Below are 20090 nucleotides of genomic sequence, written 5' to 3'. Positions count from 1 at the left end.
CCACATTAGAAGATGAAAATTTGGTTTGGGCCGCACATAAAATAAAATAACAGTAACGATACCTGATCGTCCAAAAAAACCATAGAAAACACAGTTAACATATTAAACTTACTTGTAGCTGTGCCCCTGTAGCTGCGTCCCTTGTAGTTGTGCCCTTGTAGCTGCGCCCCTTGTAGCTGTGCCACTATAGCTGCGCCCCTTGTAGTTGTGCCCCTGTAGCTGCCCCCTTGTAGCTGTGCCACTATAGCTGCGCCCCTTGTAGTTGTGCCCCTGTAGCTGCGCCCCTTGTACTGTGCCCCTTGTAGTTGTGCCCCTGTAGCTGCGCCCTTGTACTGTGCCCCTTGTAGCTGCCACCTTGTACTGTGCCCCTGTAGCTGTGCCCCTGTAGCTGCGCCCCTTGTAGTTGTGCCCCTGTAGCTGCGCCCCTTGTAGTTGTGCCCCTGTAGCTGCCCCCTTGTACTGTGCCCCTTGTAGCTGTGCCCCTGTAGCTGCGTCCCTTGTAGTTGTGCCCCTGTAGCTGCCCCCTTGTACTGTGCCCCTTGTAGCTGCCCCCTTGTAGTTGTGCCCCTGTAGCTGCCCCCTTGTAGCTGTGCCACTATAGCTGCGCCCCTTGTAGTTGTGCCCCTGTAGCTGCGCCCCTTGTACTGTGCCCCTTGTAGTTGTGCCCCTGTAGCTGCCCCCTTGTACTGTGCCCCTTGTAGCTGCCACCTTGTACTGTGCCCCTGTAGCTGTGCCCCTGTAGCTGCGCCCCTTGTAGTTGTGCCCCTGTAGCTGCGCCCCTTGTAGTTGTGCCCCTGTAGCTGCCCCCTTGTACTGTGCCCCTTGTAGCTGCCCCCTTGTACTGTGCCCCTTGTAGTTGTGCCCCTGTATCTGCGCCCCTTGTACTGTGCCCCTTGTAGCTGTGCCCCTGTAGCTGCGTCCCTTGTAGTTGTGCCCCTGTAGCTGCGCCCCTTGTAATTGTGCCCCTTGTACTGTGCCCCTTGTACTGTGCCCCTTGTAGTTGTGGCCCTGTAGCTGCCCCCTTGTACTGTGCCCCTTGTAGCTGCCCCCTTGTAGTTGTGGCCCTGTAGCTGCCCCCTTGTACTGTGCCCCTTGTAGCTGCGCCCTTGTACTGTGCCCCTTGTAGCTGTAAAAAAAAAACACACACACGCACAGACACATACTTACCGCTCCTGCAGCGCTGCCTCCGTCTCCGTCCGCCGCTCCACGTGTTCTTGTACAACCAACTTCTCCGCTGGGCTCCTCTACTCTCGCGCTGCTCAGTCACGTGTGCCGCTATGCAGCGGAGGAGGGCTACATTGTGACTGACAGCGGAGAGGGCGTGAGCTGGTGCTGGTCCCAGCAGCAGCAATCCAATCAGGATGTGCTGACAGCCTGCTGGGGCCGGCTCAGCCTCACATGTGGTGTCCGTACTTGGAAAAAAAAAAAAACCTCTGCTGCAGCGCTGCTCCTGGGCCGCATTACTAGCCGACTTGGGCCGCATGCGGCCCGCGGGCCGCGGGTTGGACAAGCCTGATTTAACATATTCACATGTCATATCTGAAACAATTGACTTCATAGGGATTAGCATATTCTGTTCTGTACACCAGCTCCTCTAATAAAACCATCCACTGACATTCCTGGGGTACAAGTTGATGATGATGATGATGTCAACTTTATGTCTGCACTTACCATGTTAATATAATCTAATAGTCAAGGTCTGTGATTCAAAGGAAGAACACAATAGCAATGGCAATAGAATAAATGTATCACATTGCAACACCCGTAAGAAACCCATGTAAACACGTGTAGAACATACAAACTCCACACATACGGAGCCGTGGTTGGAATTGAATCTAAGACCTTAGTGCTGCGAGGCACCAAGTTAATCATTGCACCATTGTGCTGCCCATTAACATCTTATTTAACTAATTCCACTTCACCATAAACTCTGTATAAATCGGACAGCTTCTCTGACTTCATTCATTATTTAACATATTCACATGTCATATCTGAAACAATTGACTTCATAGGTATTAGCATATTCTGTTCTGTACACCAGCTCCTCTAATAAAACCATCCACTGACATTCCTGGGGTACAAGTTGATAATGATGATGTCAACTTTATGTCTGCACTTACCATGTTAATATAATCTAATAGTCAAGGTCTGTGATTCAAAGGAAGAACACAATAGCAATGGCAATAGAATAAATGTATCACATTGCAACACTTGGGTGAGTAGGTAATTCCTTACAGCCAGTCGTCCCTCCCAGCCCGAGCTCCTCCCAAGCGACAGGTTACTCAAACCAGATATACAGGTACAAACACAGAGCAGGAAAGACAAGAGAATCTCTTACTCTTCCAGCCATGGATCAGGAACCTGGAGTGGACATTGAAACCCTTATAGATGAGTTTGAATATATCCCTGGCCATTTCCACTTGGAAATGAATCTGAACTTTGAGTCCTGCACCCCTGCACAGTTTAGGAGGAGAGACATTAAACTCAAGCAAGATGCACTGCAGTCCCAGCTGGAGTTTGAGTCTGATCTCCAGCACTCTGAAATCTGGAATTTACTGGGCGTCTTCTCTTTCTACCTGGACGAGGTGAACAATGCCAGGCAGATTTTTGAAAACATCACCAAGCAGGACCCCAATAATTTAAATGCCTGGGCTAACTTGGCCCATGTGTATGATAGCCTGAACATGGAGGAAGAGGCTTCGCAGTGCACAGATAAGATATCTCATCTCATGGGCCTGGAGGCAGAGGGCACCGACAGTAAGGAGCCAAGGCTGAGGGCCGCACGCTGCCTGGCAGAGCAGGGGCATGCTTACGCCTTTGATGTGGGGCTGCTGAATGAAGAAGACAACATGGAGAAACTGATTACTGGCATAAGCCTGTACGATAAGGCCCTGGGATATGGAAAACAAAAGGTCAGTATAAATACAGGGTACATAGAATATATACACATGTACATGCTGTACACCTGTTATTACAGTATGTCTGTACACACATCTGTGTGAGCAGAAGTGACGTGTCAGGCAGTGACTAGTAGTTATCAGTGTGTGCAGGAGAACTGCAAATAATTGAGGAATTCTTTTTTTTGTTGTTGATGATCATATTATTTAAATTGTAGTAGTTATATGGGTTGAACCAATAGGCAAGAGAACGCAATTCACTAGGTAACAGTGATATCAGTGATAGTGGATCATGCGTAAGTGACTAGTTCTTAGTACAGTCAGTGCCTGAAATTAGATGGTGGAGAGAGCTCATTTTTAAGGGTGAACCATTATGTGTTTTGCGGAGGAGTCACATGACTATTTCCAGTGTATATAAGTAAAGGCACCGAGCTGTCGCTCTCAGGGGCTCAACCATTGCCTTAAATGGGGTCAGTTTTGCATCTTGTTTTTGCGCCTTATAGATGTATTCTAATCAATGTTAAAAAAAACTGAGTGTAGGCTGACGCAAAGTAGCAATTGTCTGGACAGGTTGAGTACCCCTTATCCAAAATGGGACCAGAAGTATTTTGGATATCGGATTTTTCCGTATCTTGGAATAATTGCATACCATAATGAGATATCATGGCGATGAGACCCAAGTCTAAGCACAGAATGCATTTATGTTTCATATACTGTACACCTTATACACACAGCCTGAAGGTAATTCTAGCTAATATTTTTAACAACTTTGTGCATTAAACAAAGTGTGTGTACGTACCTGAAGGTCATTTAATACAATACTTTTAATAACTTTGTGTACATTGAGTCATCAGAAAACAAAGGTTTCACTATCTCACTCTCACTCAAAAAAATCCGTATTTTGGAATATTTGGATATGGGATACTCAGCCTGTATTATTATTTTTTTAGTATTTGCTGACACTTAATTGGAATTCTAGCATTTTACTCCTGCAACAAGCTCTAGGTTAAGTCTTATACAAACGTCATGAATTGAGAAGCATATTTAGGGCGTTGCTTACTAAAGATGAATCGATTTCTATGCTTATGAGTTCTGTGCACACTTTGGGGCGGGATGTACTAAAGGGAAAATGCGGTAAAATCCCTGCATTTTCATATGTACTAACGCGGCTGCCGGGTTTTCGCTGTCGAGGGTAGCGATACCCTATAGAAGCCTATGGGCTTCTTGCCGCTGCCACCCCCCTCGCCGCTCACGATGACCTTCCCCCCAGCATACCTGTGTACAGTAAGCCTCCGTGATGCTGTTCCGGCCCCCCTCCTCCTTCTACCCCGCAGCACGGCCATTTGTCATCCTGTCCAGATCTTAGGGAGAAAACCCCTCTCTGACTATAAGTGGAGGGCAAACTAAGGTCCGCCAAGGCGCATGGAGCATAATAGAGTGTTTCAGTCAGCGATTAGACTTAAAGTGCATACACACGGTGCAATGTTTGCTTCCAATTTTGACTATATAGTCAAAATCATAAGAAAAGTTAGCACATATCACACCATGTGTACAGAGCTTGCAATACTGATGCGCACTGCCGTGAGCTCGGTATCGCAAGAAAAAATAGACTGTGCAGGCAAGGCAATTTTGACTATATTGTGTACAATCTAGTTTCTAGTATAGTCAAAATCGCAAGTCATGTATTAATCAGCACCCACAGAAGCAAGGGCTCCAAAAGGAACCCGGGCCCTGCGATATGCTGTGTCAGAGGTGCTACTCATGCTCGGTCGCCGTGACCACACAAGCACAGCGGCCACTTCCAGAGAGGATTCCGGGGGAAACCTCTGAGGGCTACAAATGCAGTGAGTAGTCTATAGGCTACAATGGTCTACAGCCATTTTCAGTGGATAATAGCCATTATCGAGAATGCTTCCCATTTCGGATATTGGTAAATCAGGCAGCATCGCATCTCCCAGAGAAAACTGTGGGGGATGCTTCTGCCAGAGGGAATGGGGGTATCTCTGATACCTACTGCGGACCTTCCTACTTACATTCAGGCGATACCTAATATATGTAACTAACGCCGAAAACTGGTGTTTTCTGGGAACTAGACGCAAATATGCAATGGTAAATGGGCACCTGAGACCCATGGTAATTTTAGATCACCACTGTCTCTTACGATGATTATTGCAATACATTGCATGTTGATTCACCGTAATAAAAAATCTGTTATCTTACTTACATTCATGGCTGTAGAGAGCTGGGCCAGCATGGGTACTTTGCGCCATTTCCTCTTATTAAAAATAAATAAATATATATATATATATATATATATATATATATATATATTTTTTTTTTGTGAGATGGTGATGGTGGTGGGGTAAGATCAGTGTGATTGCTACCCCAACACCCTCACACAGGCAGAGGACACTTCCTTGCCCCACTACAGCTTAGCACACAGCAGCGTTTGTGGGGGAGAGAGGCTGCTTCTGCTGACAAGTAAGAGAGAAGGAGGAGGAGGACCCAGGCCCAGCCGGGAATTAGTACTCGCTCACCCCATCCTCAGAGGCCCAACTTACATTTGTATTTTCTGGGCACCACATTTATTAATACTTTTACCATTTACCAAACGCAAAAAGGTCACTGCACAGTGCAATGGGTAAATGGGTTATGGAGTGAGGTGATGGTGTCTTGAGAAGCAGAGGGGAGGAGTTGGGTGAAGTGTAAGTGAAAAGTTAAAATGTTGTTAATAAAGCACATCTTTGGCTAAAATCAAGTGCAGAATCTGTACTTATGAGAAGAGCCTAGAGTGGGCTGGTTGCTTGGAGCCTGAGAGACCAGTGCCCAGGGGTGCTTTGGAGTGCATGGTGGAGGGACTAGAACCCACTGAAGTAGCACAGAGTAGGCACAAGAGCACTACACACTTGCAAGCCCTGCAACACTTTCTATCTTTGTCCTAGCCTTGAGGCTTATCAAAAGAACTTTTCATACCAACCATACATAAGGTTATGATCTATGGACTCAATTTATTTATCCCTGTAAGGGGCCTATAGTTCTGGAGGGTGGGCAGAAATGGCACGCTTCTCTTTTTGGAGATGGTCCACAGACCCTAGATCCTGCCACAGTCTGAGCACTGCAGTGGGTGACTAATGAATGCATCTGAATCTTCAACAAAATAAAGCATTCCTACCAAAGTATAGCGATTGCCTAGATTGGCGGAGCAGTCCAGACATTTTGTTTGGGGAGAGACAAGCTAACTTAAATGAGATAAGGGGGTGGAGAGGGTGCCATTTCTTTAGGTGCGATCCCTACTGAACGGAGGGCAGCACAATCATTTTCATGCCCTGCGAATAACTTTATTTTTTTTGTACAAGCTTAAATACTTTGGGGCTCATCCTATACTTTTAATGGGATCCAGTTTCCACCTTTCATATTGCACTTAGGCAGGGGAACACATTTCCAGGTGCACTCCACTGAACAGTTACGACCTTAGCACGCATAAAATTGTCACATTTAGTCCTCATACACCCACACTCTCATCACTAATTTGAGATAGAGATCAGTCAAAACCAAGCAGTGTTTTAAAAGAAAACCTTAAAAGTTGATTTTATTGGAAGGGATATATAAAATATAGGTAGGTTGTTGTACTGATGTCATCATAAGCGGTGATAACAAAAAAATCGAAAATCAGACTTTTGCTGCTATCTAGAGATGAGCGGGTTCGGATTTAACGCCAGAATTAACGCCAGTTCGGTTTTATCCGGATTTTTCCTATTGGCTATCCAAAACACGTGACATCCGTGAGCCAATAAGATGCCGTTTTGAGAACCGAGTAAATCCGAGTAAAACCGAGTAAAACCGAACCCGCTCATCTCTACGTGCTATCGTAATTCTAATAATAAAGAGACCCCCTGTAATCTGATCCTCTTACTCTTGTAGTTGCTACTGCTTCTTTAACTTTTATATAAATGTTGGTAGAACCTAATAATTCACACGTCCGTAAAAACGTGCACCAGACCAGTCTTATAATGTTGTTAATAGAATATATTTTTATAAGGGTTAACAACACTGGTTGTAAGGATTGGTTAATTTAGTCTTACCTAGCACAGGGTTCTTATCAGGAGCCCCCCCACCCCCCACCCCCCCTTCCCCATCTACTTCCATCTTCTTTCCCTCCTTGTGTAGGCCACCAGCAGGTGACTGGAACTAGGGGCAAGAGATGGACAATACTTTTTCTCTCCTCCTGCCCTTCCTCTCTGCAGGTTACTGCATTACGTACGCTGCACAGGACTTTTGCGACACCCTGCACTTTTTCATCTGCTATCAGTTATTAATGGAGGTCCAGATGTGAGGAGCCATACTCCCACAAAACAACCGGGAGACTCCCAATTTTCAGGGTAAGAAGGCCACCCTCCCAGATCTCATCCACTTTCTCAGTGAAATGGGTGCGGTGGGCTGTGATAACGCTGCTTGATTCACCGTGAATCCTGTCATCGTGGTCATGCCACCTACTGTGCACTCCTCCCTGATGAGAGACATAATGGGGTTAATAAAATTAGATTTGAGTTGCCATTCTAATGGATTGGAAACGCAGCCAATGGCACCCCTACTCGCCCCCCTCGCTGCCCGATCTCGCCCCAGAATTGTGGATTTTTGTCCGCAGCCCTGTGGAGTTGTGAACTAAAATCCACGAGTCTAGAGGTACTGTAAGTACGCTATATAGCCACATATACTAGTTGCCGAGCGTAATTCGTGTTTTATGGAATTGACCCCATAAAGTAGGTAAGGGGGAGGAATATTGGGAATCAGGAGGTGAGGTGAGAACCCTGACTTTACAAGACCTAGCATGGAGATAGTTGAGGTGAGATTGGCACCTCGCCCTAGGAGAGGAAAGTAAGTGACATTGCACAATATCTCTTTTGTTCTGTCAAATTCAGTTCTCAGTGTCGTCTTATTCTGTCATGTGCAATGTAGTATAGTAGCCGTGAGTCACCTTTAGTCATCCTTCAGCTGGATAGGAAGGGGCTGTGGTAATACCAGCATATCCTAGTCTAAGATGGGACTTCTGTACATTAGTGTAATACCCTCACACTGTATCACACAGTCACCTCCAATCATGTGTGCATTATATAGTGCACAGAGTTTTGATGCACCGTTCAAAGGACACATGTGACATATAGGGGTCTATGTACTAAGCCTTAAATGGTGATAAAGTCAACGGAGATAAAGTACCAGCCAATCCGCTCCTAACTGCCATGTCACAGGATGGGTTTGAAAAATAACAGTTAGGAGCTGATTGGCTGGTACTTTATTTCCGCTGCCTTTATCACCATCCAAGGCTTAGTATATAGACCTATCAATATGGCTCCCCAGAGAAGTTGAGAAAATTTTACAAGAAAAGAAGACTCTTGTGTGGCCGCACTCTTATGTGAATTATAACAGATAGTTTAGTATGTGTGGTCTAAAATATAACTTTTATTCAATGGGCGTGAGTCAGTTCTTTTCACCCCTTTCCACACCCGTTCTGTCTCTGCCCTCATTATTTCAGCTTGCTACCCCCGAAGTAGGGAGTCACACTTTACACTGCTAAACCTGATCACTATGGGCGCAATATGCGCGATAACCAGGGCCGGTTCAGGGGCTTTTTGTGCCCCGGGCGACAATAGGGGCGTGGCTTCATACAGGGGGCGTGGTCAGTTACGCCCCCTGTACAGTAGTAGCGCAGCTGAAATGATGTGCGGTGCGCGATTACGTCATCGCGCACCGCACAGCAAAGGTCCTCTCCACAAAGGGAAACTAGACGCGTAGCGTCTAGTTCCCTTCGAGGAGAGGATCTTTGCTGTGCGGTGCGCGATGACGTCATTGTGCACCGCACAGTAAAGGTCCTCTCCACGAAGGGAAGCTAGACGCGTAGCGTCTAGTTTACCTTCACTGCGGGCAGTGGCAGCGGGACACAGCGGGCAGCAGGGGGGCACAGCAGCAGCGGATCTTGCCCTGGTGCGGCGCCCTCCGGATTGCGCCGGCGCCCTCCGGATTGCGCCGGCGCCCTCCGGATGACGCCGGCGCCCTCCGGAAGACTGTTCTGGTCCCACTATTCGGTTAATAGTTTGGACATGGAATGTACACACAATCAGTGTTACTTTTGTTCCTCTGGGGCCAGTACAGATAGTTGTATTAATGAAACCTAAAATTACTGTAGGTCAAATAGAGATCAAGGACACTGATATCCCAGACTGAGAGTGCAAATGATGATCTATGACTCAATAGTACCCTTATATGATATGGAACAGTAAATATTCTCAATCACATAGGATGAAGGAAGATAAAAGTGGTGATCCTGCTTTTAGTGTATTGCTCAGAGTTTGATATTGATACCCACCTACTGCGCTCGGTATTCCCTAAACACATGTTCCTCAGAGAAGTTCTCAGAATGTGTTTAACCTTTTATCGGGAGGGGCAGTGTAGGAAAAAGCAGTTATTGGATATTTACTTAGCTGATTATTACTGTGGTAGCATTAGGGTGCGTAGTTCACTCAGCGCATTGTACAAGAGTATAAAAAAAAAATCAAACAACATGGAGGAACATTGGTAGTCGGCCCTTAGTTTCTGTTTACCTTCTGATATTTATTTTAATTTTAAGAAAATATCTCTTACATAAGTGTATGTCAACAGTCTGTCATTGCTGGTGTGTGCAGAAGGTTAAATAAAGGAGTGTCCTAAGGCAAATAACACATGTAAGCCAGCTTGTGCGTTACACTCTGTTTTATATCTCAGCGTCGAACAACACCAGCAATGGGTTTTATTTGTTTATTTTTTTAACCGAGTTTTGTTGACATTTTGTATAAAAAGTGTTATACGGTACAGGAAGGTTTATCGTTCCATTGTTCGCAGAGATAACATCACAGTCAGGGGAATGATAGAGCTACATAGGCAAATTTGAGCTACATAGGCAAATCTGTACAATGGGGCTGATTCTGGATCAGACGCTGCGGAAAGTTGGATGCAGCGGAGGGATTGATTTTCATCTGCAGATGTGTATAAGTCGCACTGCGCATGTGTCCACAGAGTCAAAGTTGCGGTTGAGGCACACGGGACAGATGTATGGTCTCAGGAATGTGGTAGAAATGTATCGGGTGTTCCTGTGCGGTGACAGGGAGGTGGCTTAGCAGACACACGCAGATGATCCTCTTATGTGCGTGTTCTGGAAGTGTTGCAGGCATGTCACGGATAGTGGTTGCGTACAGAGATGCAGAATCGGTCACATAGGAGGCCATAGTTGGATGATGAAACTGCACTTGCTGTCGGGCACGTTCACGTTTCGATGGTGGGTCTGGTGATGCACCAAGTAGTATTTCAGGGTGCACAGACGCTGAAAGTAGGCGTTTTGGTCCTTGCATATTTGCACACACGACTTTACGCCAAGGAAGGGCTTTGTAGCTGCATTTGCATATAGTCGCAGATGTGCGACTGGCAAAAGTCTCAGACACAGGTGTGCCAAAAGTCTCAGAATCAAGCACAAAATATTTAATCACAATTGTGGATGTCAAGAAATGGCTTATTTGTAATCCCACAGATAGCTCCAGTGAGGTCTATATAACCTGACCCAGGTCAAACAGGATTACTCTTATCTGCACAGACTAATTCGGGTTACGGTATATATTCAGTTTATTCAAGCGTAATCTAAAGCTCAATGGAATTATGTATTTTATGACATGGTGCAAGAAGTACAATGGGCATACCTCCCAACATGACCCTCTCCAGGAGGGACAGAATGCTCTGCTACTGGACTTCCCTCTTAATTTAGGATTGCCATCACCAGTGGTGAAACACCTTTCTTATCCACTAACCTGTTCGAAACAGGTGCCGGCAACATGAATTAAGAGGGAAGTCCAAGAGAAGAGCATTTTGTCCCTCCTGGAGAGGGTCATGTCGGGAGGTATGCAATGGGTTGTATCCCATAGCAACCCAACAGGTATTCGTTTTTGCAATTTATTGTAGTCATTTAGCTAATATGATTGCTGTGGGTTACATTACATCACCTCTCGCTGCACTACATTAGTTAATAAGACCTCATGTGCACAAGATAACAGATTAAATTAATGTAGATGTTGTGTTTTTAGTACATACAGTAAACTGAACATTTGTGTCTTAATTTACAATGTTTTATACAGATCTCAGTGGAAGAGAAAAGAAGCTGGTTTTTCACCATGGCGTCGCTCTGTATGAGGTATGTCATTCCCAACTTTACAGTCTCCTATGCTACTATTATACTCAGGCCTGGCAACAGGGGGTACAAATGGGATGCGGTTAATTATGTGACCGCTGGTCACTATACCCACGCCGGAATCCTGCCCGGTGTAAAGCCTGACAGTCTGCATGCCTGTGGCGAGCGCAGTGAGCCCACAAGGGACTTCGTTATGCTTTCCCCCCCCCCCCCCCCCCCCGGCAATCTAAACACTGGGATCCCAGCATCGGTATGGTGACCGGCGATATCCGACCCGCCGGTCACCCATACCCAATCCATAAAAAATATGTATGTATGTATGTGTGTGTATATGTGTACATTTTATCTATCTATCTATCTATCTATCTATCTATCTATCTATCTATCTATCTATCTATCTATCTATCTATCTCTACTGTTTATTTTTAAAGCCACCCTCTGCTTTAAAAGGGGGAAGTCAAGGGGGGTTGTGGGGGCCCCCCCAGATATTAGGACTCAAGCTTTCTGTTGCCGGCCGTGACCCTAACACAGACACCTAAACTAACCCTAATGCCTTAACCCTAAAGGGCAGACTGGATGGGCCATGTAATTGTTATCTGCCGTAAAATGCTATGTTTTTATGTATATGGTGAATCCACCGGTACGGTAAGTGCGGTGTATGCTAGCACTTGCGGGGCGAGAGCATCTCTCCGAATTGATTTCAGCCCTATGGACAGAGGTTGTGTGATCCCTGTGCAGCAGTCACAGACAGGGTTAATCTCTGCAGCTTGTACTCAAATGACATTGTTGCTTTGATTTTTGCAGAGCTGGGAGTTGTAACCCACAGACCAGCTGCAATAATTACTCTTATACATAACACAGCCAACACTTCTATATTCCTGCATAGTGGATGTAATTCTCAGTATATGTCACTGACAGCTGCACAGTAGCACTTGTGTAATCCTTTGTAAAGCATGTAAGTCTCAGTAAATGTCACTGACAGCTGCACAGCACCACTTGTGTAATCCTTTGTACAGCATGTAAGTCTCAGTATGTCACTGACAGCTGCACAGTACCACTTGTGTAATCCTTTGTAAAGCATGTAATTCTCAGTATATGTCACTGACAGCTGCACAGTACCACTTGTGTAATCCTTTGTACAGCATGTAATTCTCAGTATATGTCACTGACAGCTGCACAGTACCACTTGTGTAATCCTTTGTAAAGCATGTAAATCTCAGTATATGTCACTGACAGCTGCACAGTACCACTTGTGTATGACAGCTGCACAGTACCACTTGTGTAATCCTTTGTACAGCATGTAATTCTCAGTATATGTCACTTATGACTGCATAGTACCACTTGTGTAATCCTTTGTACAGCAAGTAATTCTCAGTATATGTCACTGACAGCTGCACCACGGCACTTCTATAAAACTGTATACTGGTGGGGGAGACACATGTGGAGAAAGGGAGACATGGAGAGGGAGGGAGGGAGAGAGGGACAAACCAAACTGTGGGTGCATATATGGGGGAGGGCGGGGGGCGAGCAAATGGTCGATAGGGGGGGTAAAACATATTAAAGAAAAACAGAAGGCCTGCTGCGGCCTCTAGAATCCATCCACCCAAAATCAATATGCATTCCGCCGCATGCCCAGTGGCGCGCTCTCTGTTCCGCGAAGTGTAGGTGTGGGTCATAATCTAATATCTAATACGTAAATAAAATGGCAGACACCCCACACTGAATTCAGTACTGTACATAACATAAATTCATCTGCACTCTCCTATATGCACTTCTTACGTTGGTAATATTAATGTGTTTATGTTCATGTGAAGTGCAGCTTTCTCCACCCTATGACACTCGCCCACGCTACCGCCAGACTATGGCTGACACATTATCTACATGATACTCTATAGCAGTGCCACGTTCTTACCCCCAATATCATCATGTCTCCTAGGCAATGCCCCCCAGGACGTGCCCCCAACTGTGTAACATCGCTGGGCATTGCCCCCACTGTGTAACATCGTTGGGCAGTGCCCCCACTGTGTAACATCGCTGGGCATTGCCCCCACTGTGTAACATCGCTGGACATTGACCCCACTGTGTAACATCCCTGGGCAGTGCCCCCACTGTGTAACATCGCTGGGCATTGCCCCCACTGTGTAACATCGCTGGGCATTGACCCCACTGTGTAACATCGCTGGGCATTGACCCCACTGTGTAACATCGCTGGGCATTGCCCCCACTGTGTAATATCGCCGGACCGGGCCATCTCAGTACAGTAAATAACACAGATTCAATGTGCTCATGCCTCCCCAGTGCAATGCCCTCATGTGTAATGGTACCTACGCCATGCACCATGTGCCCATGCCCAGTCTAATATTCCTGTGTAATCTTGCTGGCTACATTTCCCCATCCATCAATGTGTAAAAACCTCATGTGCAATGCCACCATGTACACCCCAGTATGCCCATGCCCTGTGTAATGCCACAAGCTATTTTCCCTGTGCCCATGCTTCCCTGTGTATTGCCACTTATACCCCTTGCACAATGTGCCCATGCGCCATGAAATGTCACCATGTATACCCACTGCACCATGTTATGAATATACCCCCTCTGTAGCGCCCTCCTGTGCCCGGTATAACGCCTGCGGGGCACTCACCCCACTCCAGGAACTCACTGACATACTTATCCCTGCGCAGGGTGGAGCTTCTGCACTCTGTATAAAGACACTTGAGCACGTCCAGCAGGGTCTCTATGCTGAGGGTACCCTCATTCTTTAGAGGCCCGTCCAGCAGCAGCAGCTGCTCCAGCCGATTCAGCGCACTTTGGCTGGCATGTTACCAGCAGCAGCTGAAACAGCATGTAATCCAGGCTACACTGGGGCCCTCACTACCCTTACTTCCCCTCCCTCAGCCTAACCCTCCCCTCCCGCAGCCTAACCCTAACCTCCCTTCCCGCAGCCTAACCCTAACCTCCCTTCCCACAGCCTAACCCTAACCTCCCCTCTTGCAGCCTAACCCTCCCTTCCCACAGCCTAACCCTAACCTCCCTTCCCACAGCCTAACCCTAACCTTCTCTCCCTCAGCCTAACCCTCCCCTCCCGCAGCCTAACCCTAACCTTCCTTCGCACAGCCTAACCCTAACCATCCCTCCCACAGCCTAACTTTAACCTCCTCTCCAAAATCTTGGCAATAATCAGTTTAATATCAGATACTTCCTTACACTTCCAGTATGCCACTAGCTGACAAGCAGGCGCTGATACCGGTGGTGGGTGGGGGGTGGGGGTTGTGAGGGGAGGGGGGGGGGATATATTTACAAGAAGTGGATATGTTCCCCATACCAACCAATCAGATTCTATATATATCATTTATCTAACACCTTCTAGAAGTTAATAGCTAGAATCTGATTGGCTGCCATGGACAACATGTCCACTTCTAGAGACCTGCACTTTAGTAAACTAAATATACCCCTGTGTGTCTGAACAACTTATGTTTAGAACGTGTGGTGTCTGGGAAACTAAAGGTGCATACACACTAGGCGATTGTGAGCACAAAGTAGTTAACTTTTAGCGTTTTGAGCTACTTTGAATTCAAAATCTCCTAGTGTGTATGGATGGGCGATGAGCAGTGAGCGCTGATGCGCGCTCCCACATCATCGTTGGCCACAGCCGTCCGTTGGCCTGTTTTACCGGCCGAGTGAACCACGTTCCACAGTCTCCTACTGTGGAAAGTGGTTCACGCCCTTGAAAATCGTTGGGCCAGGTGAAAATCGCTCAGTGTGTATGCACTGTGCGATTTTCCGGCCAGCGATTTTCCCATCATCACTCATCATACACACTGGGCAAAAACACCCAGCGTACCTTAAGAGACAAGAGAAAGTATTTGGGATTAAGGGGTCTATTTACTAAGCTTTGGATGGAGATAATGTGGACGGAGATAAAGTATCAGCCAATCAGCTCCTAACTGCCATGTCACAGGCTGGGTTTGAAAGATTACAGTTAGTAGCTGATTGGCTGGTACTTTAAATAGACCCCTAAGAGTAACAGTCAAGCCGGTTATGGAAGTGACAAGAGTATTAATCTCAGTCCAGAAGGTGGTGAGTCGTGGGCAAGCAGAAATGATACTGTGCTGACCCACATCTCCAACAGAGATCGGATATTTCGGGGTTCGTTTTGTTTAGCCAAGAGGTAACATCTATAAAAAAAGCTACTGGGTATTCTCTCCAATACCAACACAGGTAGAATATTGATGCTACATTCGCCCAAATTTCCTCCCAGTCCTCATTGTCCAAGTTTTCCCCAAGGTTGGACTCCCAAACCATGTATGCTGGGGCTCTGCATACAGGGTGGAGACAAGAGAGCCCTAGTCCCAGTATTTCATAGGGTTTAGGAGCCGTAACTGGTTTAAGGCCTATTCGTCGACCAAGTCTTAATTGTAGCATGAAAGTGCCTTAAGTTGCAAATACTGATAAAAGTTCCAATGTGGGCTATAAAACTTTCCCTGGGCCTTCAGGAATGAAGGAAATGTAATGGTTCAGTGACATCCTGCCTGACCCTCACCCCTCTAGTTAGCTAGGGCCCAAAGTGTTACAACCTGGTAGGAAGTCAGGACTGTTAAATAGTGGGACCATGGGACTCAGGTGGGGAACCAAACCATAGAGATGATTTGGCACCTGCATTTCATATCTCCAGGTTTAGAAAACAAATGTAAGACAGAGCATGGCAGGGCTATAGCTACATATTGCCAACGATTCCACAAATACAACAATGGTTAGTCTTGGTTTGCCCTGGCATGCTATAATTATGTACCATGGGTTATATATAACACGTATGATTAGAATCATAGAACAAGAGAAAATGTACTTTATTTGATTTCAGGTTAGATGAAATACTAACGAAGAAAGAAGGCGTTGAAAAGAACAGACTGCTCTTCTTTAACAAAACATTGATGCTGCTCCGTGAAACTGTGAAATCCTCCACCAGCCATTACAGAGGTAGTGTACTGTTTGTCTGTATTACAATACCCGGCGTGTCTGTTATTACAGTGACTCCTGTCAGTTTACATATCCTTTGTTGTGTTACATTATGTTCTTCTGTTTTTCTTTGATACTTAATGGCAACGTGCTTGTTATCATCTTGTTTTTATTTCTTTTGGTAAATATCTTATAAAAGAGCTAAGGTCTGTACACACAGAGTGATTTTGACTATGAGCGATCTACCTTGAACTGGCAGTAGGAGATTTTGACTAACTTTACCAGCGATTTTAACTAAGTGTGCAAGCGATGTAAATAGGGGGATGTGTTCACTTTTCCAGCGACATAGTCGAAATTGACTTGCCTGTACAGTCTATTTTTCATAGCGATAGTGACCTGGCGGGGACGCGCATTGTTATCGTTCGCTGTGTACACACAGAGCGATGTGCACTAACTTTCTTAGCGATTTTTACTATATAGTCAACATCACTGAGCCATATCGCTCCGTGTGTACACACCATTAGGCAACCTGTGGAGGTCCACAATGCTTGTGTTATCTGCATGTATGACGGTTATCAGAACATAGGGCCCCATGTAACAAAGGGGCAGATGTACTAACTTGGAGAAGGGATAAAGAAATGATAAAGCAGCGATAAGCGCAAAGGGGATAACGCACCAGCCAATCACTACAGATTTGAAAAATTACAGGTGCAGATGTATTAACCTGGAATAGGGATAAAGAAGTAATAAAGCAGTGATAAGCGCAAGGTGATAACGCACCAGGCAGTCAGCTCCGAACTATGGGGCAGATGTATTAAGCCTGGAGAAGTGATAAAGCAGTGATAAGTGGAAAGTGATAACGCACCAGCCAATCATTACGGATTTGAAAAATAACAGTTCGGAGCTGACTGGCTGGTGCGTTATCACCTTCCACTTATCACTGCTTTATATTTATCCCTTCTCCAGGCTTAATACATCTGCCCCATAGTTCGGAGCTGACTGCCTAGTGCGTTATCACGTTGCGCTTATCACTACTATATCACTTCTTTATCCCTTCTCCAGGCTTAATACATCTGCCCCAAGGAGACATAACCCCTTTAGCATGCTCTGAAGGGGTCATGTCCTTCTTTCAGTATTCAACAAACAGCAGTATACTAAGATTACCGCTGTTTGTCACTATATCGAGAGCAATACGTCCCCACTGCCAACAACAGGAACCCAATGCTCCCTTTCCGGCTTAGAGAAGCTTTCTGAGCATTGCCGTGTCCCTGCCGGGTGAGAGAGTCCTGTGCAGGGGCTGGCTGGCTGTAGTGCAGGCCATGACTCAGCAGGCCATCAGCCATCGCGGGCATCAGTGGGCTGACAGCAGCAGAGCAAAGTATGCCGCAGAGGAGGGAGAACTCGCTGGACCTCGCTGGAAGGGTAAGTCCTATTAATCACCAAATGTATATTCGTTAGTATCACGAAATATGCCGCTGGCAATAAGATACATTACTAAATGGGGCCCATATTCATTACTTATTCTGTAGAATTATAAAGATAACATAGTAAAACTTTTGATAAAGGGCAAGTGGAGGTGTTGCCCATAGCAACTAATCAGATTCTACCTATCATTTTATAGAATGTACTAAATGAAATGGTACTGGAATCTGATTTAGAAGGTTTGGGAAACCTCCATTAGTCCGACCACTGACACCGCAAGGGATTTGATTTCTCTAAGGTGGGCCCATTGGACTTACCACCACACTAATACACAGAGAGGCAGTTTCAATCTCCCCCATACTTACCTACTTTTATGGTCTCCTCTCAGGGAGAAGCCCAGAGTGGAGACGCTGCAGGCCCCTTAAGGAGGCAGGGCCCAGCTGTCACGTCACTAGGCCATTTCCCTGTCACGGCAAAATGTCCTGATTTGCAGGTCTGCTGACGGGCGGGGTAAAATGATCCAATGTTGTGTCATTTAGCCCCATACCTTCAATACATAGCCGCAAATTCCCAGTATAATCTCCTCATCCTGCCCGCTTCACTAGGAAATGGGCGGGATACGGGAGATCTGGTCACTCTTCCGTGGGTGCGGAGGACTACCTGAAAAATCACGAGTCTTCCGTAACATGTGGTAGAGTGGGCACAAATGATTTCCCCTCACTCTCATAATTGATTTTCTAGGTGTATTTCACTCAACCAGGATGTGAGCCAGGTGTGAAATGCGTTAGGAGGCTAAGTAGGCAGAAGTGCAGGTTTGCATGTTTTGTGGTTTGCAAATGATCCACAGAGATGAGAAAATAAGTGCCTGCTCTTCAGGAAAGAGAACTGGTGTTTACGCAGTAAGGAATGACGTCTCACAGATGACAGGTGCAGGTTTAGTAAAGGGATTAACACACTGACAGCACATATCTCTGTCTTTATTATGTTAACCTGCTTTACAACTTTCTCACCCTTACAGGGAAAGTTTTGCCTGTTAATGCTGTAATATTTCCTTTACTCCCTCAACTAGTTTTTAAGATGGAAATGCTCACATTTTCCTGACATCACTGTAAGGAAAATTGTACAGTTGCTGAAAACAATCTGGAAAGAGAAGTGATTTCATCTGTGCGGTGTACATCATTAATAACTGCATACTATTAATTGCATAGGGCGTATTGTAATGGTGACACACACAGTTCTGCTTGTCAGTGTAATCTTTCCCGTCAACCCTTTGGGGCTATTCATGAAGCAGTGAAAAAGTGTGGAGAAGTGAGCCAGTGGAGAAGCTGCCCATGGCAACCAATCAGTGTTGAGGTAACATTGATAAAGTGCATTCTATAAAATTATACAGAGCAGCTGATTGGTTGTCATGGGCAACTTCTCCACCGGCTCACTTCTCTACACTTTTCACTGCTTCATGAATAGACCCCTTATTGGCGGTGCTACCTTTGCTTAATGTAGTAATTTTTTCCTGTGCTCTTGATTCTGTAATATTAACGCAACTATTGTTCCATGATTACTGTATGTTTGTACTGTATGTATGTATGTATGTATGTATGTATGTATGTATGTATGTATGAGCATTTCCATTAATAAAATTAGTTTAAAACAAAATAGTTATTTTCCAAAAGAATGTTGCTATTTAAAATGAAGTACACCAATTTAGGCTGGTATTCAACTACCTACGAAGAAACATCAGGAGTGAACAACTGACATTTGTTGCGGTGTTTCTCCGATATTTTTTTCGGGCTATCCAATTAGGTTGCCCCCCAAAAAATAAAAAACCTGTGTGTTTTCACTTGTAACAGCCCCGTGTACAATGTCAACATTGCGGTGATAGCGCCATTTCTGAATCAGGCCCGTAGTTTCCACTTCTGTATAGCTTTCAAATGAAAAGACTATTTGGATCCTTTATGTAACTATCTCACATGCCTCCATAAGATGTCTCTATCAAGCCATGGCTAGCGCAGTTAAGGTTCCCTCTCTGTAGAAATTTTCAATACTTTAGCCCATGGGCTACAAGTGCTAAATATGGAGTTAGCCATCAGGGCCAAGCTTCAAAAAGCTCAATGACTAGGCCCCTAAAACCCTTACATAATACACACCCCTAAAACCTTTCTAATGCCACTCTTCCTAAGGACATTGTGCTGACAAAAGTAGAATAAAATATTTAAATTATGAACTGAAAAATAAAATTGAAAAACATCATCTGTCAGATGGGGCAAAAACACACAGACGTGTATGAGGAGGTTGAGGTAGATCAAACCTTGAGAGATAAAGTACCAACCAATTAGCTTCTGTCACCTTACAGGCTGTGTTTAAAAAAAAAAGTGTCAGCTAGAGCTGATTGGTTGGTACTTTATCCAAGATTTGATACATCTCCCCCTATGAGGGAAAATAGTGCTCTATTAATGCATCGGTTGTTAATCACACACAATTTTATGTATCTTTTAGCTTTGTCCTGGTGCTACCTCGGGATGATGCTGGAAAAACAAAATACATTTTCTACCACACCGATGGGAATACACGACTATGGGTTTTCAGGAACAGACCCACTGGACTGCTTTGGCAAGG

General features: G+C 45.4%; 1 protein-coding gene across 1 annotated transcript in view; it reads left to right on the top strand.

The window, feature by feature from the left end:
* The first annotated feature begins 2282 nt into the window (after positions 1 to 2282).
* Positions 2283 to 20090, top strand: part of TTC22 (tetratricopeptide repeat domain 22) — a 42688-nt gene continuing 24880 nt past the window's right edge. Inside the window, exons 1-4 of the mRNA XM_063939652.1 lie at positions 2283 to 2912; positions 11051 to 11106; positions 15961 to 16076; positions 19971 to 20089. Of these exons, the coding sequence (XP_063795722.1) occupies positions 2349 to 2912; positions 11051 to 11106; positions 15961 to 16076; positions 19971 to 20089 (855 nt within the window). The 5' untranslated portion in view covers positions 2283 to 2348. The remainder of the gene's footprint in view (positions 2913 to 11050; positions 11107 to 15960; positions 16077 to 19970; position 20090) is intronic.

Source organism: Pseudophryne corroboree, chromosome 9, assembly GCF_028390025.1.
Source record: "Pseudophryne corroboree isolate aPseCor3 chromosome 9, aPseCor3.hap2, whole genome shotgun sequence".
Taxonomy (NCBI): Eukaryota; Metazoa; Chordata; class Amphibia; order Anura; family Myobatrachidae; genus Pseudophryne; species Pseudophryne corroboree.
The sequence above is the reverse complement of the archived record's forward strand: the minus strand, read 5'-3'. Positions and strand labels throughout refer to the sequence as shown.